Source organism: Acinonyx jubatus, chromosome D3, assembly GCF_027475565.1.
Source record: "Acinonyx jubatus isolate Ajub_Pintada_27869175 chromosome D3, VMU_Ajub_asm_v1.0, whole genome shotgun sequence".
In the NCBI taxonomy this organism is placed as follows: domain Eukaryota; kingdom Metazoa; phylum Chordata; class Mammalia; order Carnivora; family Felidae; genus Acinonyx; species Acinonyx jubatus.
The window spans coordinates 15,461,868-15,487,967 of record NC_069392.1 but is presented as its reverse complement, the minus strand read 5'-3'; the positions used below and the strand labels follow the sequence as shown (position 1 = coordinate 15,487,967).

At 45.2% G+C, this 26,100-nt stretch overlaps 1 protein-coding gene across 2 annotated transcripts in view; it reads right to left on the bottom strand.

Annotated features, from left to right (window-relative positions):
• Positions 1-15,811, bottom strand: part of CCDC60 (coiled-coil domain containing 60) — a 161,452-nt gene extending 145,641 nt beyond the window's left edge. The window contains exons 1-2 of one of the 2 annotated variants that reach the window (XM_053205827.1): positions 15,243-15,811; positions 1,339-1,452 (exon numbers count right to left, since the gene is read on the bottom strand). Coding sequence is in view for 1 of the 2 variants with exons in the window: in XM_015068571.3 (XP_014924057.1) it covers positions 15,243-15,332 (90 nt within the window). In the remaining variant the exon portion in view is untranslated. The remainder of the gene's footprint in view (positions 1-1,338; positions 1,453-15,242) is intronic. The other variant, XM_015068571.3, reaches the window with a different exon arrangement.
• Positions 15,812-26,100: the final 10,289 nt, after the last annotated feature.

Genomic DNA, 26,100 nt, shown 5'->3' with positions numbered 1-26,100 from the left:
TTCTAAGTGATAGCTCCTCATCTTTAGAATTTCTCAGAACTAGGGGATCTGTTGATCTGGATTGTTCTGCTTCCTGAACCTACAGAAGGAATTCTTTGGCTTGGGTTCTGTTGGCCTGAAATCTACCTCTGTGTGAAAACAAAGATGATGTCTGAGTGCTTGGTGACCCTGACTGAATCAGCAGCAACAGCCCGCTGGTAAATTCACGCTTTCCACACGGCTGTACCATTTCTGCCTTGAACCCGCTGGGCCTTTGTGTCATCTATTCATTTTTTAAAATTCATTTGGGGCCAATAATATGCTTTGTTGAGATCCAGGCTTTGTAAAATGAAGGAATTAGCTGCGATGACATCGCGTGGTCTATATTAATGAGTTATAACTGGATATCAAGTTCATTATCAAAACAAACCCCCTATTTGCCTGAAGCCCTGTGCTCTGTGTCTAGCTGGAAAGAAAGCTCCTTTTTCTTTGTTAACGCAGAAAAGCCAAGCTTCAGAAAATGGTGATTTATGCTGAAAAAGCCCTACACACCCTTAACCGACACAGCATGAATTGTGGTCCTGTCATTTACAGCTGGAGACACCCTCATACTCTTCTGCTTTCGGTTTAAAACATTACCTGGGCCGCTCTGTTATCAATCTTATCCAACGATCTATTTACCTAAAGTACACAATTACAGAACAAGTTCCATTACAATCCCTGCAATCCAGGGCTGACGAAAGAACATTAACGAAACCGTGAGTCGGCAGGCTTGGATGGGTTAGCAATTGGTCTGAAATGCTGCCTTCCCCTGGTGTCCAAGTGGCCAGGCTGTCTAGGGCTTTTCTCCCCCCCCCCCCCCTTTTAAGTTTATGTATTTTGAGAGAGAAAGAGAGAGCACACATGAATTGAGGTGGGGAGGGAAGGGCCAGAGAGAGGGGGAGAGAGAATCCCAAGCAGGCTCCTAATTGTCAGCACAGAGCCCCACGCGGGGCTCGAACTCACGAACCACGAGATCTTGACCTGAGCCGAAGTCGGATGCTTAACCAACTGAGCCACCCAGGCGCCCCTCTTTTTCTCTTTTAAACACATGAAATTGTTATAAGAATTAACAAAGCTAAAAGGAAGCACAGGAAAGAGCTAACAAATATTGTGTCAGTGTTACGATACAAAGAAGAGAGTGAGGGAAGAGGACGGGGGTGGGTAGAGAGAGACAGAGACCCACAGCTTCCAAACTTGCAGAGAAATAACTACTTTCTGGGGAGTGGCGGTTTTTGATTTTCTCTGAATTGGGGCTGGCTGCTTCGGGGGGTATCTGACCTCTGACCACCATCCCCGCCCCTTCATTGAGGGCCCTACCTTGGATTAAATTCGGGTCCTTTAGGTGCCAGAAGTGGCTATCATCCTTCACAGGCAAGTAAGGAACAATAGAGTCTGGCTTCCTTTCAAGTCAGTTTGCAGTAGGACCATGTTCTAATATCAAAAAGGAAGAAAGAGGACACTTTGTTTTGTGAGTAACCATGAGACGGCTGCATTTGATGTGACTTCTGTGGGCAATGTGACATTCTCCCCCAGGAAGCTCCTGTAACTTCTGATGAGCCCAGAAAGACTTTGGTGACAAGGAGGATGGGCTGTAGCAGTGTGGTCTGGAACTGAATTTGGAGACTTGAGGATGAAGCTGGGTCCCCATCCCAATGGATACTAACAGCTCTGGGCCTGCAGCGGAGAGGACAAAACGGGCTTTGGAGCAAGACTGGCCTGGGTTTGAGTCTCAGCCTCTCCATCCCCCGAGTCACCTTTTGTTGTCTGAGCCTCCTCATTTTTCTTACCTGTCAAAGAACCCTCAGTACCTGGCAGGATAGCAAGATGGACTAACAGGTAGGGTAGTGTAGGTCGGGGAGCTGAGATACCTTGGGCATCACACTCCAAATGAAAGAGAGAAAGACCACCGTGAAGGAATCTTTGAGGTAGCTGTAGGAGAATGGGTCCCTCGATCCTTATCCACTTTGAGAATGTAAAAGCAGAGAGTGGAAAGGGAGAGAGGGATTTCTGGAAGGGATTTCTTCAACAACACATGCTGGGATGCTTTGAATCCTGACCCCAAAGGGAGGAGGATGCTTCATCTTTCACTTCAAACCCAAATGAGCAATTGGTGGGAATGCTCAGGAGCTTAGAGTGTAGATTCCCTGCAGCTGGGGGACTGGCGGGCTGGTCCCTGGCCCTTTCCTGGAAAATCCCAAGGACAGAGGCAGGCTAGGGAGTGCTCCTGGGGCTGGGGCTGGATTAGCAAGTGGTGCTTGTTTTTGATGGTGTGTCAAGCGTGCGTGAAACCTGAGCACCAGATAGGACACCCCAGGCAGGAATATCACCCTGGGGTTCTGCTGACAATAATTCCCACCAAAAGCCCAGGAGACTCCGGGGTCAGGAGTGCGGGTGGAGCAGACTACTGGTAAACTGGAATCTGAGGGGAGTGCCTCCAATAGACCATGGGTGGAGAGCTGGAATCATTTAGAAGGCTGCAGTAAAGAATTTCCAAAGAGCCAGCAGAAGTGCCTACAGGAGAAAAGAGCCAGCTTTAGACACCTGCTAGGTCCTAGAAGAATACCTGTGAGATCTTTCCCTTGCTGCCGACCTTTCCTCCCAGCCAACACAGAATGCTAAGGGGAGAGGGGCACCTCTGTGGGTAAAAGAAGGGGCATGCTTCACACTGTCCTCCCTGGGGGCAGGTGGCCTGCAGGAAGCCGTCCTAAGCCATCCTTAACAGGCAGGAGAGGAAGCACACTCTTCTCCTTGAAGGAAGGTTGACGTGTTGCTTAATACATTAATACCTAGAATCCATGCCTTTAATTTCTGAATCATGACTGTGTCTTGTGGCTTGGAGAGACCACGATGCTGGCTACCTCCCAAGGGCAAGCGGAAAAGGCACTTTATGCCGGGGCTGGAGAAAAGCTTCCCCTGCTGAAAATCGTTGGGCAGGGGTGGGAGGTGCAAAAATAACTTCGTGTTTTGATTAGATCCCAAGCTTCATTCAATGGACAGGTTGCTCTCGTAATGCTGGCATTACAAAAGATGGGGCGGAGGCTTTGTGAGGGTTTTGGCAGTGGGATGGGGAGACGGGAGAGCTCAGTACAGTGCATGTTAGTTGCTGACTTCAAGGACTTCTAGGGTGACTGGAGTATCCTTGAAACACCCCCTGGACTTTGACCTTGCCCGATGAGGACAAACTAGAAGTGAGAAGCCTGTGAGATGCAGTCAGTATCTTTTCTACTTCCCCAAAGCCCCTCCACATAGGTGGTTTTCCTTCTTCAATGCTCTTCTTTTGAGAGTGGGGATGTATTTTCCCTCAACCCATCCACCCTCAGAAAAACTCAGGCTTATTTTACAAAGTAATACATAATGGTTAAGAATAGGGGCTTGGCAGTCTGACCTGACTTGGGTTCCAATAGCAGATGGACCACTAACTAGCCGTGGGACTCTGGCCAAGTTACTTAACTTCTCTTAGCCTCAGTTTGCTCAGGGGTAAGTAGTGCCCACCTCTTAGCATTGTTGAGTGGATGGGATTGGATAATTCACATCAGAACTTGGCATGGAGCATGACACATAGGAAGTACTCAACCAATAATATCATTGGTTATTGGTTATTATTTCTATTATTATCATCACAACTATATAATGTGCCATTTGTTTGATTTTAAAACATCAGGGGCACCTGGGTGGCTCAGTCGGTTGAGCGTCCGACTTCAGCTCAGGTCACGATCTTGTGGTCCGTGAGTTCGAGCCCCGCGTCGGGCTCTGGGCTGATGTCAGAGCCTGGAGCCTGCTTCCGATTCTGTGTCTCCATCTCTCTCTACCCCTCCCCCGTTCATGCTCTGTCTCTCTCTGTCTCAAAAATAAATAAAATGTTAAAGAAAATTTTTTTTTAAAAAAACATCAATGTCATTTTTAACCCCATGGAGGATACAAAAACATACTTCAATTTTGCTATCCCCAAGACAACCTTGAAAAAAAATGATTCATGAGGAGGTAGATTTCTTTCTCAATATGACATCATCAAACACACACACACACACACACACACACACACACACACACACACTGACGTTGCCATTACACACAACAGAATATGGGGGCAGTTGGGATGTACAGAAGGCACCAAAAGGTTGAATGGTATTAATCAATCTCAGCTATTATTCTGGACCCAGTTTTTATGGACATATCTTGAATCTTCACAAGATTTGATCACATCTAAGAAAAGGTAGCATCAGAGAAGTGAAGCAGATAGCCTAAGGTCACAGAGCAGGCGAGCAGCAGCAGGCTTTTAAGTCCTGGATAATTCATGGCCCAGGTGCTAAGTCAGTCATGCTAAGATATAAGTTTGTCTGGGGAAGTCAAGAATTGCCCTTTATTGAGACAATTTAAATCTCAAGCCCTGGCACTGCAGAAAAGGGGGACAAGGAGGGTGATTTGTTGGTTTGAGGCATGGAGGGAAAAGGTGAAGAGGGCTAGTTAAGGCTAAAGAATCATCCAAGCTGCCTAATGTACTTCCCATGGACCCTGCAGAGAATGCTCCCCATGCCCGCCATTTTTCCATTCCATTTCCATCCCTAGGCAGATGCCACATTAATAGCTCAAATTCCTTGGTACCTGTCAACAAGCTTTGCTTCCTGAGTTTTGAAAGGCCTCTTGTAAAAGGTCTAAAAATATCGAAGAAGCAGTTTGATTAGTAGAAGATGGGATCAGCTAATAAGCAATAACAACACAGGCAACAGTCAGGCGCTAATTGCCTTGTGGGCATTTTCTTCAAGGGCCCTCGGAAATGCAACATTTTAGTCATGTTACTCTTTTGGCTGCCTTTTCCTGAATGCATAAAGCCGATCATCGTGAGAGTCATCGTTTTTGGAAATGTCAGTATTTAAATGTTTTAATCCTTGATATTTGGGAGCCAATGGCTTTGATCCCCAAGTGGAAATATGAAAAGATAGCATTTAATGAGCACTTACTACATAGTAAAAATGGGGCTTACGACATAGCCGGGGGCTTTTCTGGGCATTGCCCCATTGAGGCTCCCAACAACCCTACAAAACAGGAACTGTTTTTATTTCCACACATGAGAAAAGGAAACTGAGCCACCAGAGTTTAACTTGTCCAAGGTCACACACATAGCAAGTCCTAGAATGGTGTCTGTATTTGTGAGGCGCACACACACATGCTAGGGACTAAAACATTTGTGGCCCTTGTCCAAATGGATTTACAGTTACCTGAGGGAATCCAGGTACTCAGTACCTGGAATTATCCTTGATCTTGACACTAAAGAATACTGAACTTCTATCCATTGTCAGGCATTGCAGTAGTCTCTGGGGATGGAATTGTGAGCAAGGCATGGTCCTTTCCCTCACGAAGCTCCAAGTCTCGTGGTGGGATTGAACAAATAAACAGGCAATTATGATGCAGAGTATTTTTTTTTTTTTTTGTAGAAAATAAAAAGTTCAGTGGGTCAGAGCTTGGATTCAGACTGAATCCATTTAACTAGATATTTGCCCAAATTATTCAACCCAATTAAGCTGTTTACGATTATCAACATCTCAGCCACCTACAACCCAGAACCTCATTCCTCATTAGCTGGGCCTGTTGTCCATTCTAGCAGGTCTTGGAAGTGTATTGACCCAGGATCAAAATATGCCTCTCTTAGAAATGTGGCTTTAATTAGAAATGGCTTGTAAATCTTCATCGAAATAAACATTATTTAGAAAGAAGAGCCTCAGCCACATACAGGGATCCCCCCCCCCCCCCACCGCCCCGACTCCATCCTTCGCTGTGTTTCTCTTCCAGAAAAGCTCACTAGCATATTTTAGCAAGAGCTCAAGAAAATGCAAATGTCCTTGTCTGTGGTCACGGGCACAGTCACATTCTTGTTTGCATTGCCTACAGCTAAAATTGTCACTTTCCTTTTTTTCTGTCAGATACTTCTGAATATACTCTTTATAAAAAAGAACCAACAGATGCCCCTTTTGGAGAGATATTTGTTTACTTACTGCTCATTGTTACTGCAGTCAATAGGCTTATCTTAAGGGCACAGGGTCTCTCCAGTTAATCAGTCCTGAATTCAAATCCTAATGGCACCAACTACTTTTCTGGGTGTCTTGGAGCAAATTACAAAACATTTCCACACCTCAGTTTCCTTCTCTTTACAAATAAGGGTAATGATGGCATCTGCCCATGACATGAGGGATTATTTTAATAACTTATGCTAAGAACCTGATGCACTTCAAATGCTCAGTAAGTGGTAGCCATTATTTGCTCCCTAGAGTCCCATGGAAGGAGGGAGACCTAAAACTGGGAGGTTAGATTTCCTGGTTCTGTAGATGAATGTGAAGAAACCAGAGAGGTTAAGTGATTTGACCAGGTAGTGGGAAGAGCTGGGATCGGAAACCAGCCATGCCCGTCCCACCACTGTCCAGAGCTCTGGAAACATCTTGTCATGGAAAACCGGGGGGGGGGGGAAAGGGTAGGGGACATTTTAGAAGGAGGAAGAAGATGAAGGAGGTGGTATATTCAAAAACCAGTTTGGCTTCTGAGTAGGGGCCACATAATGAGAGTTGAGGAAGGGAAAGTTGGCAGTGACCTGATCCTGCAGAACCTTTTAAGCGCCATTATAGATATTAATCTTCATTTTAAGCGCATTGGAGGGCCACTTGATTGTTCTATCGAGTGGAGTGGCAATATCATACTTGCATTGAAAGAGAATGGGTTGGAAGAAGGTCAAATTGAAGGTAATGAGGGAAGAACACCTGCCCTAAGGCAGCTGGTTGGACATAAGGGATGATGGAGGGAGGGGTCAAAGAGGAGGCTTGGGTTTCTGCCTGAACAACTGGTACACAATGGCATCACTTATTTAAATGGGGAATGTTGCATCATCAGAGAAGCATTCAGCTGGGGAAAGATGTTCAGGACTGTAGTAGTCTTCCACTGCCATGGCTCTCTACCGGGGATAATCTTGCCCCTTAGGGGACATTCGGCAAGACCTGGGCACAGGTTTTGTTGTCACAACTTGGGGAAGGGGTTGCTACTGACATCGAAGGGACAGAGGCCAGGGATGCTACTCAACATTCTCCAATGCACAGGACAGCTCATCGGCCCCAAATGTCAACAGTGCCAAGATGGAGAAACCCTGCTCTGCTGAAGTTCAAAGCCTTGAAAGAAACAACACATTGGACCTTTCTGGTTATTGAAAGCTTTAGCAAAAATTCATGGAGCAAAATCTTCTCTAATTTGACAACTGCCCTGGGATAGAAACTTCAGTAACTTTATGTATGAAGAAGGAGAGTATGCAATGGTTTGCCTACTGGAGCTCTGAGGAAGAGCATTTCATCATACAGGGTTCCAGAAAGAACATGCTCCTTGGGGAAGCATAGTAGTACTCTGTCTTGCTTCCACCCTTATTAGAAAATAAATTCTAGGGGCGCCTGGATGGCTCCATCGGTTAAGTGTCCAACTCTTGGTTTTGGCTCAGGTCATGATCTCAAGTTTTGTGAGTTCAAGCCCTGCATCAGGCTCTGCAGTGGCAGCACAGAGCCTGCTTGGGATTCTCTCTCTCCCTCTCTATCTCTGCCCCTCCCCCATTTGTGCTGTCTCTCTCTCAAAATTAATAAACTTAAAAACATTTTTTTAAATAAATTAAAAAGAAGAAAAATTCTAGCTTTGGTTTAGTGTCTCGTATTACTCAACCTCTTTCCAGCCAATGTTGAGGATTCAGACCAGATAGCTTCTCTGTGCATTTCTTCCCATGATAGAATTTGTTTCTATCTCCAAGCTCCTATATATTTTTTGCTTTTCTTTTTGGTACTTCTTTTTTTTTTTAATTTTTAAAACAAATTTTTTTTTTTAATGTTTATTTTTGAGAGAGAGAGAGAAAGAGAGAGTGCGAGCTGGGGAGGAGCAGAGAGAGAGAGGGAGACACAGAATCTGCAGCAGGCTCCAGGCTCCAAGCTGTCAGCACAGAGCCTGACATGGGGTTCAGACCCACAAACCATGATATCATGACCTGAGCCGAAGTTGGATGCTTAACCGACTGAGCCACCCAGGTACCCCTCTTTTTGGTACTTTTTATTTGCTGTCTTGATTCACGATGTTTATGAATTCGTTCTCCAGTGGAATTGTGAGCTCCTTGAGAGAAGTCCCCAGGTCTGACCCCCTAAGCATCTGTCATGGTAGGTGTTAAATATACACCCCGGAAGGTGACCCTGCCCATGTAACCAGGCTACTGTGGGACATTATTCTGTCTTTTCTACCACTGAGATACCATGAACCTCTTCAAGCCGCTGACAATGCTGAACCCACCCCAGAAACCATCCCAGCGGTATAATCTTCTCACTTTGTGATACCCAGAAACCCCGAGGCACTTCTGGACATGCAAGCCGATCGCCAGACATGACTAATTCTCGAGTTATTAAATAAAACTAGCGATTGCATAAATTCCAATTTAGGCAGAAATACATTCGATCGAAATTGAGCCCTACAAGAAATTTTCTGAGCAGAGTTTGAAAACAGGAATTTAGAAGGGAAAAATGCCACCATCTCAGGATAGAAGGTATCCCATTACCACCCATTATGATTTTGAATGTAGCTGTCAGAAAGATCTCTGAGAGAAATATGTTGGTTTATTCAGTCCAAGAAAGGTTTAATTGGCTTCTGTCAGATTTCATGTAAGTGCTTACTTACCACCAAACCCTGCATGGATTCTGCAGCAGCTTCTGAATTTAACAGCTCACAGCTGAGTATTTGGAGGCTGCAGTGGGTGGGTGGGGGGTTGGTGGGGGTGGGATGTTGATGGGGGTTGAGGACAGAGCTCCTTCCACAGATGTGTAAAGACCTGTCTAACTGGAGTTTCCTCAAGCTCCCCTCCCTCAAACAGCGAACCAGATGGGAGTCACAGTAATAACAATGGCACAGGTTCTGCTGTCCCAACTCTCTCTCTCTTCCTGTTATTCTTGTAAGTACATGTTTTTTCAGAGTTTCCAGAAGCGTGTCCCATAGGATTGCCTCTTTTCACTTCTGTATTCCCAACACCTAGCATCATGGTTGGCATATACAAATACTCCTTGAAGGAACGAATTCTTCCGTTGAGGGCCTCTACCCTTCCCCTGCCCCCAGAGCCTCACAGTCACTGGGTTGCTTGGGTCCACCAGTATCTGAGTTTTTGGGAAATCATTTGTGATTCACAGGCACTGCTGATTACTCCAACCAATACCTATTTCCCATTCTTTCATCTCTCCTTTGCCCCTGCTTTCCATGCTGTTAGATACACACTTTCCCAGCCATTCTTTTTTAATTTTTAAATGTTTATTCACTTAAAAAAATTTTTTTAATGTTTATTTGCCTTTGAGAGAGACAGAGTGAGAGTAGGGGAGGGGCAGAGAGAGAAGGAGACACAGAATCCAAAGCAGGCTCCAAGCTCCGAGCGGGGGCTCGAACCCTGAGATCGTGACCTGAGCTGAAGTCAGATGCTTAACCAACTGAGCCACCTAGGCGCCCCTCCCAGCCATTCTCGCAGTTAGAAAAGGCAGGTGACACTGTTCTGGCAAATGGAGCATAAGAGGAAAATAGGAAAGTTCTTGGAAAGCCTTCATTTGCCTCATAAAAGGGACAAAGGTAGTAACCCACAATCTCCACTTTTACCTCTTTCTGCTGGGGTAGGAATGGGACATCTGGAGCTGGGGCAGCCATTCTATGACCATGAGGGGAAAAGACCTGCCAGTTCCTACATTAATTAGCAAGCTTCTGAACCAATACTAGTAGGCATTCACCTCCAGATTTCTTACATGAGAAAAATAAATTCATATTTGTTTTTGTCACTGCTTTTCAGTTTTTCTCTTGTAGCCTAAAATGATCCTAATTGATACATAGAGTTTTCCTCTTTTTTTTTTTTTTTCTCACTTCTTTCTGGTTCTCCATCGGATTCAAACATGAGTAATGGGCTTGGGCTGAGAGTTAAATCCAAGAAATGCAAACTATAGAGACACCTCCTTTTCTACAACCAGGGTTTTTAACTGGGTCGTGCATTTCTGCCACCAGAACAAATTTTCTCCTGCAAGGCACCTCATCCTTCATGCAGATATACTCTCATGCCAGTTCTAAAAATCATCCCTAGACCCACTTCTTCCCTTCTACCCTTAAGCTGGCACTTAGCCTCACTAATGATGGCCCCAGTTCGTGACTTGTCAGCTTCCTCCAGACTTCATATCTGGGCTGACCGCGTCTTCAAAGTGGTGATGGTGGCACTCCCGTCCAGTCGGAGGACAGAGAGGGGCACTGGTAATAACTACCGCCATCAGGGTCGGGGGAGGGCTAACTGTGTCCTGATATCGTGCTCAGTATTTCACATGCATTATTTTATTTGAACCTGCCAAAACATCGATGCAGTAGACCCTATTATAATTCAGCCCATTTCACAGAACCTCCTACTTGAGACTGTCAGAGAGGGGATTTGAGCGCACCTTTGTATGACCTCCAAGGCAGAGCTCCTACCTAGTCACTAAGCTAATATCACATCAACTAGACTCTTTGCTGTGTTTCTTACGCCCTCCCCACCCCTTCCCCACACTGAGCAGTTGCCTCTTTGCAGCTGAGACAAAAAGCTTGCTTCATTTTGTCCAGCACAAAGAAAGTGCCTATCGCTCTTCCTGCGTCAGGAGGTAATGAACACGCACCTTCCCCACAATTTATCCTGGAGGGGAACTCACTGTCACATTGACCTGCAATTATACACAGCAAGATTCACCAAGGCAGGCATTACCAGTCTGTAGCATCGGCATTGGGGCAGAAAGAAAAACAACACAACAAAGCAACTTGAATTCTGCAACCGTCTCCTGCATATAACAATGGAGCCAGAAGAATCCCTTGGAGAGAGAAAAGGACTGGTTGGTATTTCCCTGGCCTAAGTCATGAGTCCTATAAAAATGAAGGCACAGCTGGTGGGATTCTTCAGAATTGAATCTCAAGTGGTCATGAGAGCTTTTATTCTATTTTGGTTTTGTTTTTTGTTTTTTGTTTTGTTTTCTGTTTTGTTTTTTGTTTTTTTTTTTTCCATCGCAATCAGTGATTCAGGGCAGGGGGCGTGGTCTCTGTGATTAGAGGCCAGAGAAATCACCCAGCGCTGAGCCCACTTCCAACAAAGAGGGGTGATGAGTCGCCGCTTACCTCTACAGGCCAGTGCCCCCCGTCTGGACAAGGGGGAAAATCATTTCATGTTTGCAGCTGGGAACGTCTTCTGTGGAAAGTCCAGGTTTCTCTTGTTGGGGGATCTCTTTCTAAAACATGTTAGTTCTCCTTTTCTGATTCCAGGCAGCCCGCCCGGGCGTACCCTGGGCTGGACTCCTGAGACCTTCTCTGGGCATTTCTGTTCTCATCACAGGGGTTGGGGGGGGGGCGGTGCGGAGGCGGAGGTAGGACAGTAGGGAGTGGAGGGGCGGGCAGAGATGCTTGGGCCAAGCTTGGGCCAAGCAATACTCTCTATACCTGGGATTCTGCTTCATTTGCCCCCTTCTCCCTTCTCAGCAGAGAACCAGACCCTGGGGCTCTTCCAGCCTCAGTCTACCCAGGTGCAAAAGGGGGTTAATAACAACCCCTCTATCCTAGAGCCGATAGAGGATGAAACAAAAGCCATCATGGCTAACATTTCATGGTATTTACTCTGTGCCAGGCTCTGTTCTAAGAGCTTTGCCCACATGAGCTCATCTAATCCCCACAACACCCTATGACAGGGGAGCATTTTTAGCTGTTTCATCTATTCTGAGATGCACATTTTATTTTCACATTTTAGCAACTCTGAAACTGGGGCACATCTTATAATGGAAAGTAGGTTATAGTTTAATCAGTAGAGTTTTCTTCCTTAGTGGCACAAAACAAAATTACGACACCTCTTGAAATGGAAGGCGTCTTAGATTAGATAAAATGCGACATCCCCGTGAAACTGAGGCTCAGAAAACTGATTTGTTCAAGGCCACACAACTGGTAAGTGGCAAAGTCGGGGTTTGAGCTCATGTTGTTTGCTGAAGAAACGTCTCTTTAAGTCACTAAGCTATGATAGGAGTAGAGTGCCCAGGATGATTACTGGCTGTTTCAGGATCTGCCCAAATTAGGGATCCTTCTTTTCCCGCTGGGTGTTTAATCTCAGCGAGGTAGACACTTCAGGCACCAAGAGACAGAGCTTGTCTAAAGGATTCCACAACTTAATCGTTTTTGCCAAAATGCCATTTCTGCATTTCCATTCTGCAACGTGGAGGGGTGCGTGCTAAGTGCCCTTCTTCTTTTAGCTCCCTTTCAGGGAAGAAAATGTATGTCCACGGTAATCTGCACATGCCCTGCTCCCTCCCTTCCCATGGCTAATCCCATTAAACTTCTCTTCTGCTTCCTTGAAAAACAAAGGGACAAGGAACTCCCTAAAAGATTAGGGAGCCCCACGTAAGGGCGAGCTACAAGGTTTCCTCAACAAAAGCCATTCAAGCAGAGGATTTGCATATATTATTCATATTTTTAAAAACTACAGGAAGACACTGGGCGAGGCAGGGTGTCACTGTAACATTAGTTATGACATAGCAACTTCCATTCTGTGAGAAGGAAAATACCTAGCTTCGGAGGGCTTCGGGACCCTTTTCGGGGGGGAGGTCTCTGCATGTCATTACACTAGAGCATGGTGGACCCGTAGTCAGTGGTATTATGTATTACCATGCAGCCCAGTGTGGCCTCATCCTTCTCCTCTGAGAAACCAGATCCTTCCTCAATCACTCCTCATTAGACACTTACCTGGCTTCCTGGCATTTGTTATTCTTTGTCTATATGTCACCCTCTGCCCCCCAAATAAACCCGAAAGTTATCTGAAGCCAGGGGCCACACTTACACCTTCATTTTGTATACCCTTGTGGTGTATGCTAACCTCTATCACTGCCTGATTAGCGTGGGGAGGCGGGGAGCGCTGGAACCCTGGAGAAAGGTCCAACTTCAAATCTGTTCCCTGCTGGCCAGTGTCCTTGGATAAGGGACCTATTTTCCCTGGGCTTCCACGTTGCCATCTATCTTGTGAGGAGGTAACAGTTCACCCTGATGTGTTGTAGATGGTTCTGAAAGATCTAGCTTAGGACCTGGCACATGATAAATACTCAAGACGTGCTGACTATTACCATTGTTATTAACGTCACTGCAATTATTATTGGTTTGATTGGGTTTGGCACCATAAGTTGATCCCAATTTGTACATATTTTCTTTGTGGCTTGGCACATTCTAGTTAACCTCACTTAGGGTAACCAATGCTTTACGGTAGCTCTAAAATGTTGCAATTTCTACAAGTATGATAATTCAGATGTGAGCCAGTGACACCCTAGAGTCTTCATTATTTCCTAGAAAGTGGGGCAGGGGCAGCGGGATTTCAATGAAGCTTTTGTGCCTAAAGTCTTAGTTTACCCAACAGTTCCCTGGAAACCTTCTTCCCTTTTCTTGACCTTCCTGGTTCCACCAACCCTCTTCCAAGAAAGACATGGTCATTCCAACCTCTGTACCTCCCTCTACTTTTCTCATCTCTCTGTCCCAAGATGGAAAACTCTACTGCATTTACTTGGATACATGGGTTCTTCCCTCCGCAAATCTGACACACACGTGCGCGCGCGCGCACACACACACACACACACACACACACACACACACACGTCCTAGTTAGCTGTCCTCTGCATTCTCACAACACCCAATGATGCTTTTCACTTTGCATTACAATTATCTGTTTCTTATCTTCCACTTTCCATCCCAAACGTACACACTATAGATTATGAAATTTTTAAAGGCAAGTCCCATTTGTTACAAGACCAGGTGGTTAGCACATAACAGGTTCAATAGATGTTTGCCAAATGAATGAAATAACAATATAACTAAGTTCTAAGGAGTGTTCACGGTGTGTCAAGAACTGTTCTAGGAGCTTCAGATAGATCATTTAATGCTCACCAGCGATCTCATGAGAAGGCATAACCATACCCGCCTCTGACAGATGGTAACACTGAAGCAGAGATGTTCTGCAAGTTGCCCAGGGTCCACAGGGCTGCTAAGAGGCAGATCCAGGGCTCAAACCCAGGCTGTTTGGGTCCACTGCCCACACCCCCTCTACTTCTGAAAAGTCCACCTCACTCATTCTCCTCACCCCCTCTCCTGGCCCCTGCTAAGGAAGTTCAGTCCCCGAGAAGACTGCTCTGGATGGGACTTCTGTGTAGACTTTTGAGATGAAAGGAGATAGATGAGAACTGCATCTTTCAGAGTGAGCTCACTGAGAGAGCAGAACAATGGGGGGTGCATACAGATGTGGTAATTCTTGGAAGGTAGGAGCTCAGGAGCACTTTGGGCCACCACATAACCATGGGTGAGTTTTAAGCTCTCCTTTGTGCACTGACTTCTCCCCAGGCCCTCCTTCCTGGGGCAGGGTTCTGAGCCATAAGATACCCCACAGTGGGCTGGGGTTGCCTGTGACCCCCTCTCCCACTGTTCACCTATCTCAGTCAATCAGTGGTGATATACAGGTTTGCAGATACAATAACAAAGACACAGTTACCAAAGACAGAACTGGCCTACCCAGTTATGATCCTTTGAAAACAGAAACACTTGACTGTGGCCATTACATACATATTCATGATTTTTTTTTCAAATCAACAGCAGTATTTCATGTCACATAAACACATTATCAAGTGTTTGGATCATGTTAACCAATTTCCACATCTCCTTAGTCTTAACACTGTTTCTGCCTAGTTGAAATTCCTGTTGTCACTTTGCAGACACGAGGAAATAAAGGCTCAGGGATGCTAAGCAACTTATCTTATGTCAACAGTTTGCGAGTAGCAAAGTCAAGCTTCAAAACCGAAAGTTTGACTTCGCATTCTTTCCATAAGAGAGAGGATGTGCACGTACCCCGAGCCCAGTGGATCTCTGAAAATAATTTCTGCAATGGCAAACCTACAATTCATCTTAATTTTTTTCTGATGTTCTACAGTGTCACTGCTGATTTATTCTATCATTTTGGAATTACTGGCTAATAGGATGGCCCAGCTCAGTGTTCTGGCTGGCGTTTTCATTCTTTACGAGAAACCAACCATTGATAGCAACAGGGATGTGTCTCGACAATTTAATTACACCATGACTCCTCTCTTCCCCTGTCTCTTGTTGGCCTGAAGGCTAATTCCTATATCACTTGGTCTTGAAAACATGATTGGTTTTGGCAGAGAGGGGAGACCTACCTGTGTTAGATGTTCTGAGGCATAAAAGGGCCAGAGGGCCCCTGCGTTGGGGACGCTTTGCACCTTCTTGGTGGCTGGTATTTTGGTCATCTTGGAAATCCCTCAGGTGTGGCCTGTGCCCCCTAAAGAGAGGTTTCCCCCCCCGAATCTTCTACTTCAGCAGCCACTGGTGTGAGAGGCTCCAGCAATTTCTCCCTGATTTCCAATGCCAATTACACAGACTCCAAAGAGGCTTCTGACCCAGGAGTAAGGAGGCAGGTCATCTGGGTTTCCCATAAACAGGATAAGGAGGTCCAGACTGGGTAGAATCAGGCAAGCTTGGAATTATTCACTTCTTAGAAAGTCACAAACTTTCATGAGCGTTCCCTCTCTTTGGAAGGGGATATCTTTCTCTCTTATAAACGAAAATAAAATACGAAGTAAAAAAAATAAAACTCCACTGATAAAGTCTGAAGGGAGCCCACAGAGGGGCCCCCGGATCCCTATCTTAAGGCGGCCCCAGTGTGAGACTCAGGTTCCCAACGCTAGGGAGAGAAAATCGGCTAACTGCAAGGCCGGGGCCAACTCGGTTGCCTGGCAACGAGACGCCGTGGAGGACTTCCTCATTGGTTGGGATTGGTGGGGGCGGGGTCGCGAACTCAGGAGTTGCAGGGAAGATGGCTGGGAGCTGGAGACTGGCCAGGGAGCCCCATTCTCCCAACTCTGGTTTCTCCTCTTAGGTCTGAGGACCTTAACCCTTTCTCTCCGTCTAACTACAAGAGACTCCTTCTTTCTAAACTCTGCTCTGTCCTGCCAGTAACCCCCTAGTGATTTCTTGTGCCTTGGGTTGGGTACCTCAGTGTGTCTTTAGCCCCACAGTTACTTTACCTTGAGAAGCATATTTCCCTCCTCTTTCCACCTGACTCACTCCTACTCATACTTCAAAGCCCCCACATATATACATACACGCACACACACATGTATACATCTAAGGAGTGTTTGGAATGTGCTAGACATTGCTCTGTTTTACATATATTGGCTCATTGTCTGCAGCACATCTTTAAGGAAAGTATTTTATTACCTTATTTAATGGACTAGGAAGCTGAGGCTCAGAGAACTTGAATGACATGCTTCAGGTCACACAAAGTGGCTGAGCTGGAATTCAAAAGCGAGACTTGTTTGAGTCTAAAACCCAAGCTCTTAACCACTTAGCTGCATGACCCAGGATACGATCCCTAAACTCTGCTGATCCTTGGCTTCCATATCTTTAAAATGGGAAGAATCACTTTTGTGCAGATTGCCAAGGATTAAAACAGATAAAGTATATAAAGTCTGAGCATGTGAGGAATCCTAGTCAAGTGGCAACTATTAGGATTATTTCCTGACATCCCATCCCCAGAAAGAATTACTCATTTTTACATGTAGTGTTCATTTCACAGCTGATATTAATACTAATATTTATCGATAATTCGCCTGGTGCCAGGTGCTCCGCTAAGCACTTTCCATACATTAATTTATTTAATTCTTCCAATAACCCCATGGGGTAGGTTCTCAGCTTGCAGAAGATTTATTGCACAATTTCTGATTTGCATGCTTTATCCTTGGCATTATTTCACGTGAAATCAATCTAATTCATGTTTTATCTCTAAACCTTGAGCTTGTGCAGGTTATGATGTCACACGATAATGACCTCAGTTTCTCTCTTTTTAAAAAATTTTTTTAATGTTTATTTATTTTTGAAGGAGAGAGAGTGTGTGAGTGGGGGAGGGACAGAGAGAGAGGGAGACACAGAATCTGAGGCAGGCTCCAGGGTCTGAGCTGTCAGCACAGAGCCTGACGTGGGGCTCGAACTCACAAACCGTGAGATCGTGACCTGAGCCGAGTCGGACGCTTAACCGGCTGAGCCACCCAAGCGCCCCTACCTCAGCTTCTCTTTAGAAGGAGTCCTCTGCCAGATGACCCTCTATTCAATACACAGTGCCCCGCCCCACAGCTCTAGATGCTGATACTTGGAAGTCATTATTTTCTGGCCATTGTAGGAAGACTGAGTCTGACCTTCCCTTTCACGGGAACTTTTGGTCTTCCTGCTTCCGTTGTGGGCAGCATTAAGCAATCCGAAAGTGCTTTCAGAAAGATGCAGACAAACTAGGGATGCCTCGGTGGCTGAGTCAGTTCAGCGGCCGACTCCTGATTGGGGCTCAGGTCATATCTCTAGGTTCATGAGACTGAGCCCCACGTCGGGCTCTGCACCGACAGTGTGGAGCCTGCTTGGGATTCTCTGTTTCCCTCTCCCTCTTCCCCTTTCCCGCTCATGATCTCTCTGTCTCTCTCTCAAAAATGCATACATAAACATAAAAAAGGAAACAAAGATGCAGATAAACTGAATTGTATTCAGTAGATGGGCTGGGGATGAGATGGGATGAGAAAGCAAAATGGGATGGAAAATGTTCATCCAGCTTTGAGGGGCAGGCTCGCTGGAGAAGGACTCAACAAGTTCTGTCTGAGTCCAAAGAGTAGGAAGAGGTTTGGGCTCAGTATGAGGAAGTACACATCAGAGAACCATTTTAAGAGACATAAACTCTAGAGCCGGACTGATTTGGGCATTGAGCAGCCTCAGAGGTAATCTGTGATGAAAACCAAATGGATTGTCCGTGTGAAGCACCATGCCTAGCAGAAAGGAAGTGCTCAGTTAAGTGTCAGCTCTCCTTTCTTTTGTTGTTAATGGCCACCTGTCAGAGCTAGGTGACACCTGGAAGTAGAAATGGCTCTGGAATTGAAAAGACGTGTGTTCAAATCTCGGCTCTGCCATGGACTCGTGATGAGATCCTGGTCAAGGGATTTTACCTCTCCTAGCCTCAGCTTCACCACATATATAAATAGTGATGGTTATGCCCACCTCATACAGTTGGGATCACTAAGTGCAATAATGCAATGTATAGAGCCTAGTACCCCATACAGGCTTGAGACATGCTGTTCCCCTTTTCTGTTTATGAAGGGGTATGTTCCACAGGGAGCGAATGAGCTCCCCAGCACTACGGGGATTCAACTAAATAAAGTCACATTCTGAGCTACTAGGGGTTAAGACTCTAACATATGAATTTGAGGGAGGGAGGAGGTTCCCAAACTACCCATACCACGGAGTTACCTCAAATTAGCTCATACGGTGTTGGATAGATGTTACATTGTTTCCCTCAAATATTTAAGATATCCCTATCCTCTGCTATGGATTTTCTGTGGCACCCTGGGGTGCCTCAGTGCGCACCACAGGGCCAGAGGTCTGTTTTCTCTCTGAACTGAGCAGCCTTGGATGTGCAAGAAGTTAAAACCCACAGGAGTCGATGGAAAGGGGTGATGAGCAGGAGTTTGTGGTTAATACCTCACCCGCTCGCCCCTCAGGTAGGTAGGACATCTCTGGAGTGTGCTCTATATTCCCCAGAGGTCTCCTTCAGGACTGACTTGCCTGTGGTAGATGCCTGTTCGTGGATGACCCAGTGTTGGCTTCTTCCCTTTCCCTGTTTCGCTTCCCCACCCCCTTGAGGTACTGCTTGGATGGCCCCCCAAGTAAACCGCCTCTATCCAAACTCCTGTTCTGGGTCTGCTCCTGGGGAACCTGACGTAGGTCAGTGTGGACGGCAATAACCAGGGAGGTCAGGGCGTCCCCCTCATCTTGTTACGTGGACCTACCACCTTCTTTGACCACCTTGCCCCAAATCTCTTTCTGGCTGTTGTGCTCGTCGGTATCCCAAAGAGTTTTCTTTCTATTCTCCACAGTCCGAACACACCGAGAGGCCGACATGTTTTCAGATATGCAAATACGTCTCCCAACAGTGAAATATTTGACAACTGAGATATGAAGTGATTGTTTAATTCTTAATTCCTGGTTGATTTATGCAAAATATGAACGGAAAGACGTGGAGCGACAGGCACTCTCTTCCTCCCAATTTGCCAAAAAAGAAAGGCATCTGAAGGGATTAAAAATAGACGTATCCAGTGGAGGCAACATTTTGGAATGTGTCGGATGCCAGCTGGGGTAGTTGAAGTGAAATCTCAGAATCTGCTATGCACTCGAATTTCAGTGAGGAGTACATATGTTTGGCATTAAAAACCTATTGGAAAAGTCATTGTTTTCTGAATATCTTTAATATACTTTTCTGTGTTGCATCTAGCACCCAAAGAACTCCTTCTGGGTATTTTTACTGAAATGCCAGCACCGGATTTACAAATTATGGGGCCCAGGGCAAAAGTAAAAGTGGGGGCTCCCCTGACACCCGATAGCTGGCAACCCATTGACTAATTGCTGCCAGGATGAACTATCACTGGATAATGTGTATTTGCACCACCTCTGAGGACCCTGTATTTCATTCTGTTCAAGAAGGATTACCGCTTGCTACATTGACCCTTGGGAGCCCTGTGGTTCCACGGCCCATTCCTACCTTATCCTCCAGACCGCACCCGGAAGGGGGGCGGTGAACGTGGACCTTTGTAAATGAGGACGAAAAAATGCGCTGTTTATGACCCTCTCTTGCTCTTTCTTTCTTTGCTTTGGTATAACAGGTGCGGTCGTGGGGGAAGTAGAGTCGCCTCCAGGAGTATTCTTAGTGAATTTCCCCCACTGGATTCTAGGATGTGGCCCAAGCTCCCTCCGTGACTAATGCTTTCCATTTATTCATGCTTCATGTCACAGCGGGCAGGGCTGCTGCAGGACAGGTCGGAATTACGGAATTATTAATCCTGTTTTACAAAGGTAGAAACTGAAGCTCTGGGGATTTGGCACTTTGTTAGTGGTGGAGATTGCCGGAGACTAACCCAGTTTTAGGGCTGAGAATTCAGCGACTGACTTCAGCACTCTGTCGCACAGTCTTGATGCTTTTTCATTGAAAGAGGCCGCATGTGTGCGTTCAGCAGAACAACCTGGGGGTGTATCTGTAAGCCCTGCAGACAACTGGGGTTCCCAAGCCATCTGGAAGATTTTAACTTCTCTAGCCTTTTTGGGGAGGCCTTGTTTTATTTAAATATATATTTGTAATGTTTATTTATTTATTTTTGATTGAGAGAGAGAGAGAGAGAGAGAGAGAGACCAGAGCACAAGTGGAGGTGGGGCAGGGAGAAAGAAGGAGACACAGAATCTAAAGCAGGCTCCAGACTCCCATCTGTCAGCACAGAGCCCGATGCAGGGTTCCAACCCACGAACCGTGAGATCATGACTCGATCCGAAGTCAGATGCTTAACCAACTTAGCCAACCAGGTGCCCTGACCTTGCTTCATTTAACACCCACTTAAGACTTCTCAAACCTCCAACCCAGGTAAGAAAACGCTCCCAGGCCAGGTATTCCCATGGATTTCCAAGTAGCCCACAATTTCCTGTTCAGTACATGCTCTAGCTTGCTTCCTACCTGTATGGGTAGAATTGTGCACCCTTCAAAAGATGTGCTCAGGTCCTAAACCTCAGTGCCTGTGAATGTGACCTTATTTGGAATAAGAGTCTTTGCGGACATAATCAAGGTATGGTGAGGTCATACTGGATTAGGGTGGGCCCTAAACCCATGACTGGCATCCTTGTAAGCGCAAGGGAATTTGAACAATTTGAACGTAGAGAAGACCGAGGACACACAAGGTGAACGCCATGTGACAATGGAGGCAGAGATTAGGGTGATGCCTCTGCATGCCAAGGAGCACCATGGATTGCCAGCAACAACCAGAAACTGGGAGAGAGGCAAGGAAGGATCCCCTCCTACAGCCTTCAGAAGAAGCACCTTGCCTGGACTTACAGCTCCAGAACCATGAGAGAATAGGTTTCTATTGTTTTAATCCACTCATTTTGTGATAATTGGTTCCAGCAGCCCCACAAAACACATACACTACACATCTTGCTTCAGTCTCACTTCCCTCTGCACCCCAATTCATTTATGCCCTCAAAATGGGACTTTTCCAGGCCAGCAAGTAGTAGGATTGCACTGAGGGTTTAGGATAACAGAGGGAGACTGCAGCACAGCTCTGCAGAGTTAGTGACTTAAAATTAAATATTAGGCATCGCTGAATTTTCAATTAAATAAAAATAGAGTTTCCAGATAATTCTAACACACAGGTAGGGGTAGGGACCCCTCCCACACAGCTTGTTTGTAAGCTGCTGTTTTACATAAGATATAAACATTCATTTAAGCCAAACAGAACTGAGTTGAAATCCTGAGTTTTAATCCTGTATGTTAGCTATGTGACCCTGGGCAAGTTTCTTAATTTATATAAACTTCAATTTCCTTATGATGAAGAATAAAAACCAAATCACCAAACTTATAGGGCCATTAGTGGGTTAAATGACATAATTATGTATCTCTTTGTCTATATACTTCTATCATCTACATATATTAGATACAAAACATATGTTAATACATATGCTAGGTAAGAAACACAGCATATAATAGGTACAAAATAAATTCTGGCTAACGTAATTAGCTCTTTGTCCTCTTAGAAAACTGAACTTCCTTTCCTGTCTTCCTCCCTCCCTTCTTCCCTCCCTCTCTTCCTTTCTCCCTTCCTTCCTCCCTTCCTTCCTTCTTTCCTCTCTCCCTTCTTCCCTCCCTCCCTTCCTTCCTCCCTTCCTTCCTTCTTCCCTCCCTCCCTTCTTCCCTCCCTCCTTTCCTCCCTTCTTTCCCTCTTTCCTTTCATCCTTCCCTCCCTCCCTCCTTTCTTCCTTCTAAGATAGAATCCACTGATGGTCTCTACTCTTAAGAATGACAGTAAACAGGAAAAGGAGACCTTCCTTTGCAAAGACTAAAAACCAGCTTTAAATCAACTCAATCTCTGACTAGATTAAGGTGATCTTTCCTCCTCTAACTGCTAGAAACCAAAAGTATTCCTTTCTGAAGACAGATATCATCCAAAGCCTCAAAATATCTGTATAATTCTTTTCATAGAAGAGAGCTGTCCTATTGGAGCCTTCTGAAGAAGGAAGTGGTCAACCATAGCACCTTGGCAGGGAGGGAGCATTTATTTTGGGATAAATACCCAAAGCTCATGTTCCTCATGCCTGCTTATCTATTGCAGGTACTTCCAGTCTACAACTGTCCCCCTACTGGCAGTGCCCAGCTAGGTGTCACAGGGCAAAGGAGCCCATTGGTGCAGTCCATCCAGGCCAGCCTCCAGAAACACAGGACATGGTGGTAAAGAGTGGAGAATGGGTGGGGTAGAAGCTGTGCAAACAGAAAACGCCCCGCACAGTCTTCAAGATAGGTTAAGTTTAAAATACAAAAGAGAGGAGGGGTGCCTGGGTGGCTCGGTCGGTTTGAGTGTCCGGCTTCGGCTCAGGCCATGGTCTCATGGTTCATGAGTTGGAGTCCTGTGTCAGCTCTGCACTGACAGCTCAGAGCCTGGAGCCTGCTTTGGATTCTGTGTCTCCCTCTCTCTGCGCCTCCCCCACTCATGCTCTGTCTCTCAAAAATAAATAAATGTTAATTAAAAAAAAAAAAGAGAGAGGAAAACTAAGTGTATCATATATTACCTTCTAGGAGAGAGAAGGAGCAAGAGAGATGGAGAGAGGGAGGTCAGAGCTCAGCAGGACCCAGATGGCAGAGTCAAAGTGATGTGAGGCAGGGTTATTTACCATGTGGCCATTTACACGCATATGGGTGTAGGGGATCACGGGACAAAGTGCAGTCACCAAGGGATAGAAGGGATGAAGCTGTGGCCATTTCTACGGGACAAAGGAAAGGAGTGGTTACCAGCCCTCTGAAGGAGGGAGATCATGTAGAGAAGAAGGTCTTGGGAGGATTGGTGATCTGTAGTTGAGGGACACAGCCCGTCTGAAGCAAACTCAGAGGAAGGATACCCCAAACACACCCCAATGCTTTCCTCTGATCTCCTGCCCGTGGCTCCCATTGGCTCAAGCCACCTAGCAGCTGGAGGGCACGGGGGCCAGTTGGTGCCATAGAGGTGGAGAGTGGATGTGGGAGGGCGGGGGTGAGGCAAGTAGAAGATGTGTAGCATAAAGCATAACTTACTTTACACTGACGGTCTTTTGTGCTATTTGAATTTCTTCCCTAATCCACATGCATGCATCACTTTTTAAAAACACACTGGTAAAAGTAAATGCCAGTTCGCTTCCCCATTTTGCACACAGAAGGGCAGAGGAAAGCATTTTCCTGTGAAAAGAAGAGGGAAGAATAAATGGCTTCCCATTCCAGACACAAAGCTGGGACACACAGTTTCTTCCCCAGAGCGCCGAGCACTGTAGACGAGGCAGCTACATTGACTGTGACCTAGACAAGGTTGACATGTCCATACCTGTGTTTTCTGACTCCAAATGCAGCTCTTCCTCATGCTGCCTTTTCCCCTGCTCTTCTGAGAAGTGACAGGTAAGAATTTCGTTTACCACTATTGTTTCCTTTACCTCTCTCTCTCCTTCCTCTCCTTCCTCCCTCCATTTTTTCCCTGTAATTTCCTTTTATAACTTATAATTTTGAACTCACAATTCAGCTAACCATTTGGGAGGCAAATTTCCCGCTCTTACCTTCTTTCGGGCGTCATTGTTTAGACATTCTGGATGGGGTGGCCCAATTTTTCAATTTCCTGACAGTATTGAAGAGACTCTCTCTGCCTTTCTCTCTTTGGTTTTGTCCTCCGCTGCTGTCTGCATCCTGTTCAAGGGCAGCTTCAGATATATACAACTGTTTCTTGTCTGGGAGTCCCCTGGCTTCTGGCACTTCGGTGGAAGCTGTCTTTCTTTCTCTTAGCTTCAGTGACACTTCCTTCTCAATAAAATATGCTCTTTCAAACAGGTGTTGAGGAATATGACATTTGGAATATATAATAGCCGCATCCTAATATACACCTTCATCAGACAGTAGCTAAAAGAAGAGGAATTCACTGATGCGGAAAATCCATTCAAAGGATTTGCATAGCTCCCCACCCCTGCCCCCCACTGCCTCCGACCCCTTCAGTACGTTCTGATTTTTCAAGTTTTATATGCAAACTTCTCTCTCCCGCTGAAGAATCGCAAAATTAAGACAAACACTTTCCTTCTTACTTTTACAATAACACTCAGTTTGTGGTGGGTACATTATAAAACACAAGGAATTAACCACACAAAAAAGCATTGTTACTATTTGGGTATATTTCTTCCAGATATCCTTGTTAAAAGGTTTTTCTAAGTATACTTACCTTTCTAAATAAAAATAGGCTTTAAGAAATTTTTACATTTACTGTAGGAGTGAATTAAATTTAAATTTACTAGAGGAGTAATTTAAATTTACTGTAGAAGTAACATGTCTGTTTTTAAAAACAGTTAAAAAGTATACACAGGGGTGCCTGGGTGGCTCAGTCAGTTGAGCATCTGTCTCATTATCCCAGGATCCCGGGATTGAGCCCTGCGTCGGACTCTGTACTGAGTGTGGAGTATGCGTAAGATTCTCTCTCTCCCTCTGACCCTCTCCCCTGCTCCTGCTCTCTCTCTCTCTCTAAAAAAAAAAAAAAAAAAGTATACACAGGAAAATGAAAAACACCTTAATCCCTTCCCCCCATCTAGGGATAATAATTTAGTCTTTGGTATACATAATTCTATATATTTTTCGGGTTTATCCACATCTACATCTATTGTCTGTCTCTTCTGTTGTTTTCTTTGGCAAAAATTAGATCACATTATATACATATATAAATATATGAATATAAATATATAAATATAAATAAGTATATATATGTATGTATTTTAACTGCCTGACATCTCTCCCTGTCAACAAGTACTGACTTACACCATTAGCTTTCATACGTTTTGTGCCACAGTGAGAAATACATTTGAAACTATGATCTAGTACTGTGTGTATACGGTACCTCTGTTTCCAATTGAAATAAAAGTTTCATGAGCCACTACTCACCTCTGTTATGTATGATGTACTCTGGTTATTGTCCTATTTTATTCTTTTTTCATTAAAAAAAAAAAATGCTGGTTATGACCCAGTAAATTGATTTCAAGACCCACTAATGGGTTATGACTTACATTTCGAAAAACATTCTCCTAGGCCACAATTTTAATGGCTTTATTGTATTTTGAACTGCAGAGTTGTTAAGTTGCATGGAATGAGGGGGAAGTCTTGTCTAGCCTCTTCATTTTGTAGGTGGAGGAGTGAAATTTTTATTTTCTCAATAACTGGTACAAGAATTCCCCTCAGGGAGGGAATTTTCTTTGTTTAGGGAAATACCTTTATAAGGGCTTGTGGGGGAGGGAGGAGGGTGCTGCAGTGGGCGTAGCCTGGACCACTCTAGGCTAGGTATAAATGGAATTTGGAATGGAGATCATTGAGTCACTGTGGCAGAGGGGAGTGGACCCTTAGTTAGCAAAACAAAGAACTTGCAGGATCAAGACTAGGCGATATTGAATTTATATTAGTTGCATTGCTATGCTGTACATTCATCTATCTTCTCAAGTTTTCAGTAAGATTTACTATCAGATGTCTTTTTGGAGCAAGTGATAGAGATAAAAATCGGACTGGATTAAGAAAAATAAGCTAGGAGTGTTTATTTGCTTATGAAATTGAATACACCTGGCATGGCTGGGTCCAGGGCCTTAAATAATGTCATTGACACTTGGTGTCTTTTTATATCTCATTTCTTTGCTTTTTTGGTTCTGTGGAAATTGAGAAAGGGAAACCTCCTTCAGAATGGAGTTGGAGGCCAGTAGGGGGAGTTCTCATGTCCTACCAGCCTTGTCCAAAACAGACCCAACGGGAAGAGAGAGGAATCTTGCAGGTGGATTGCACTTTATTATTGGAGTAGGAGGGGGAAAGGCTTTCTTCCTGCCCTTCCAACAGCCCAGCCAATGGCAGACTGTCACAACTCAGCCAATGAGAAGCCACTATACTTCAAAATCCCTAGTTTACTCCAGTGGACTTTT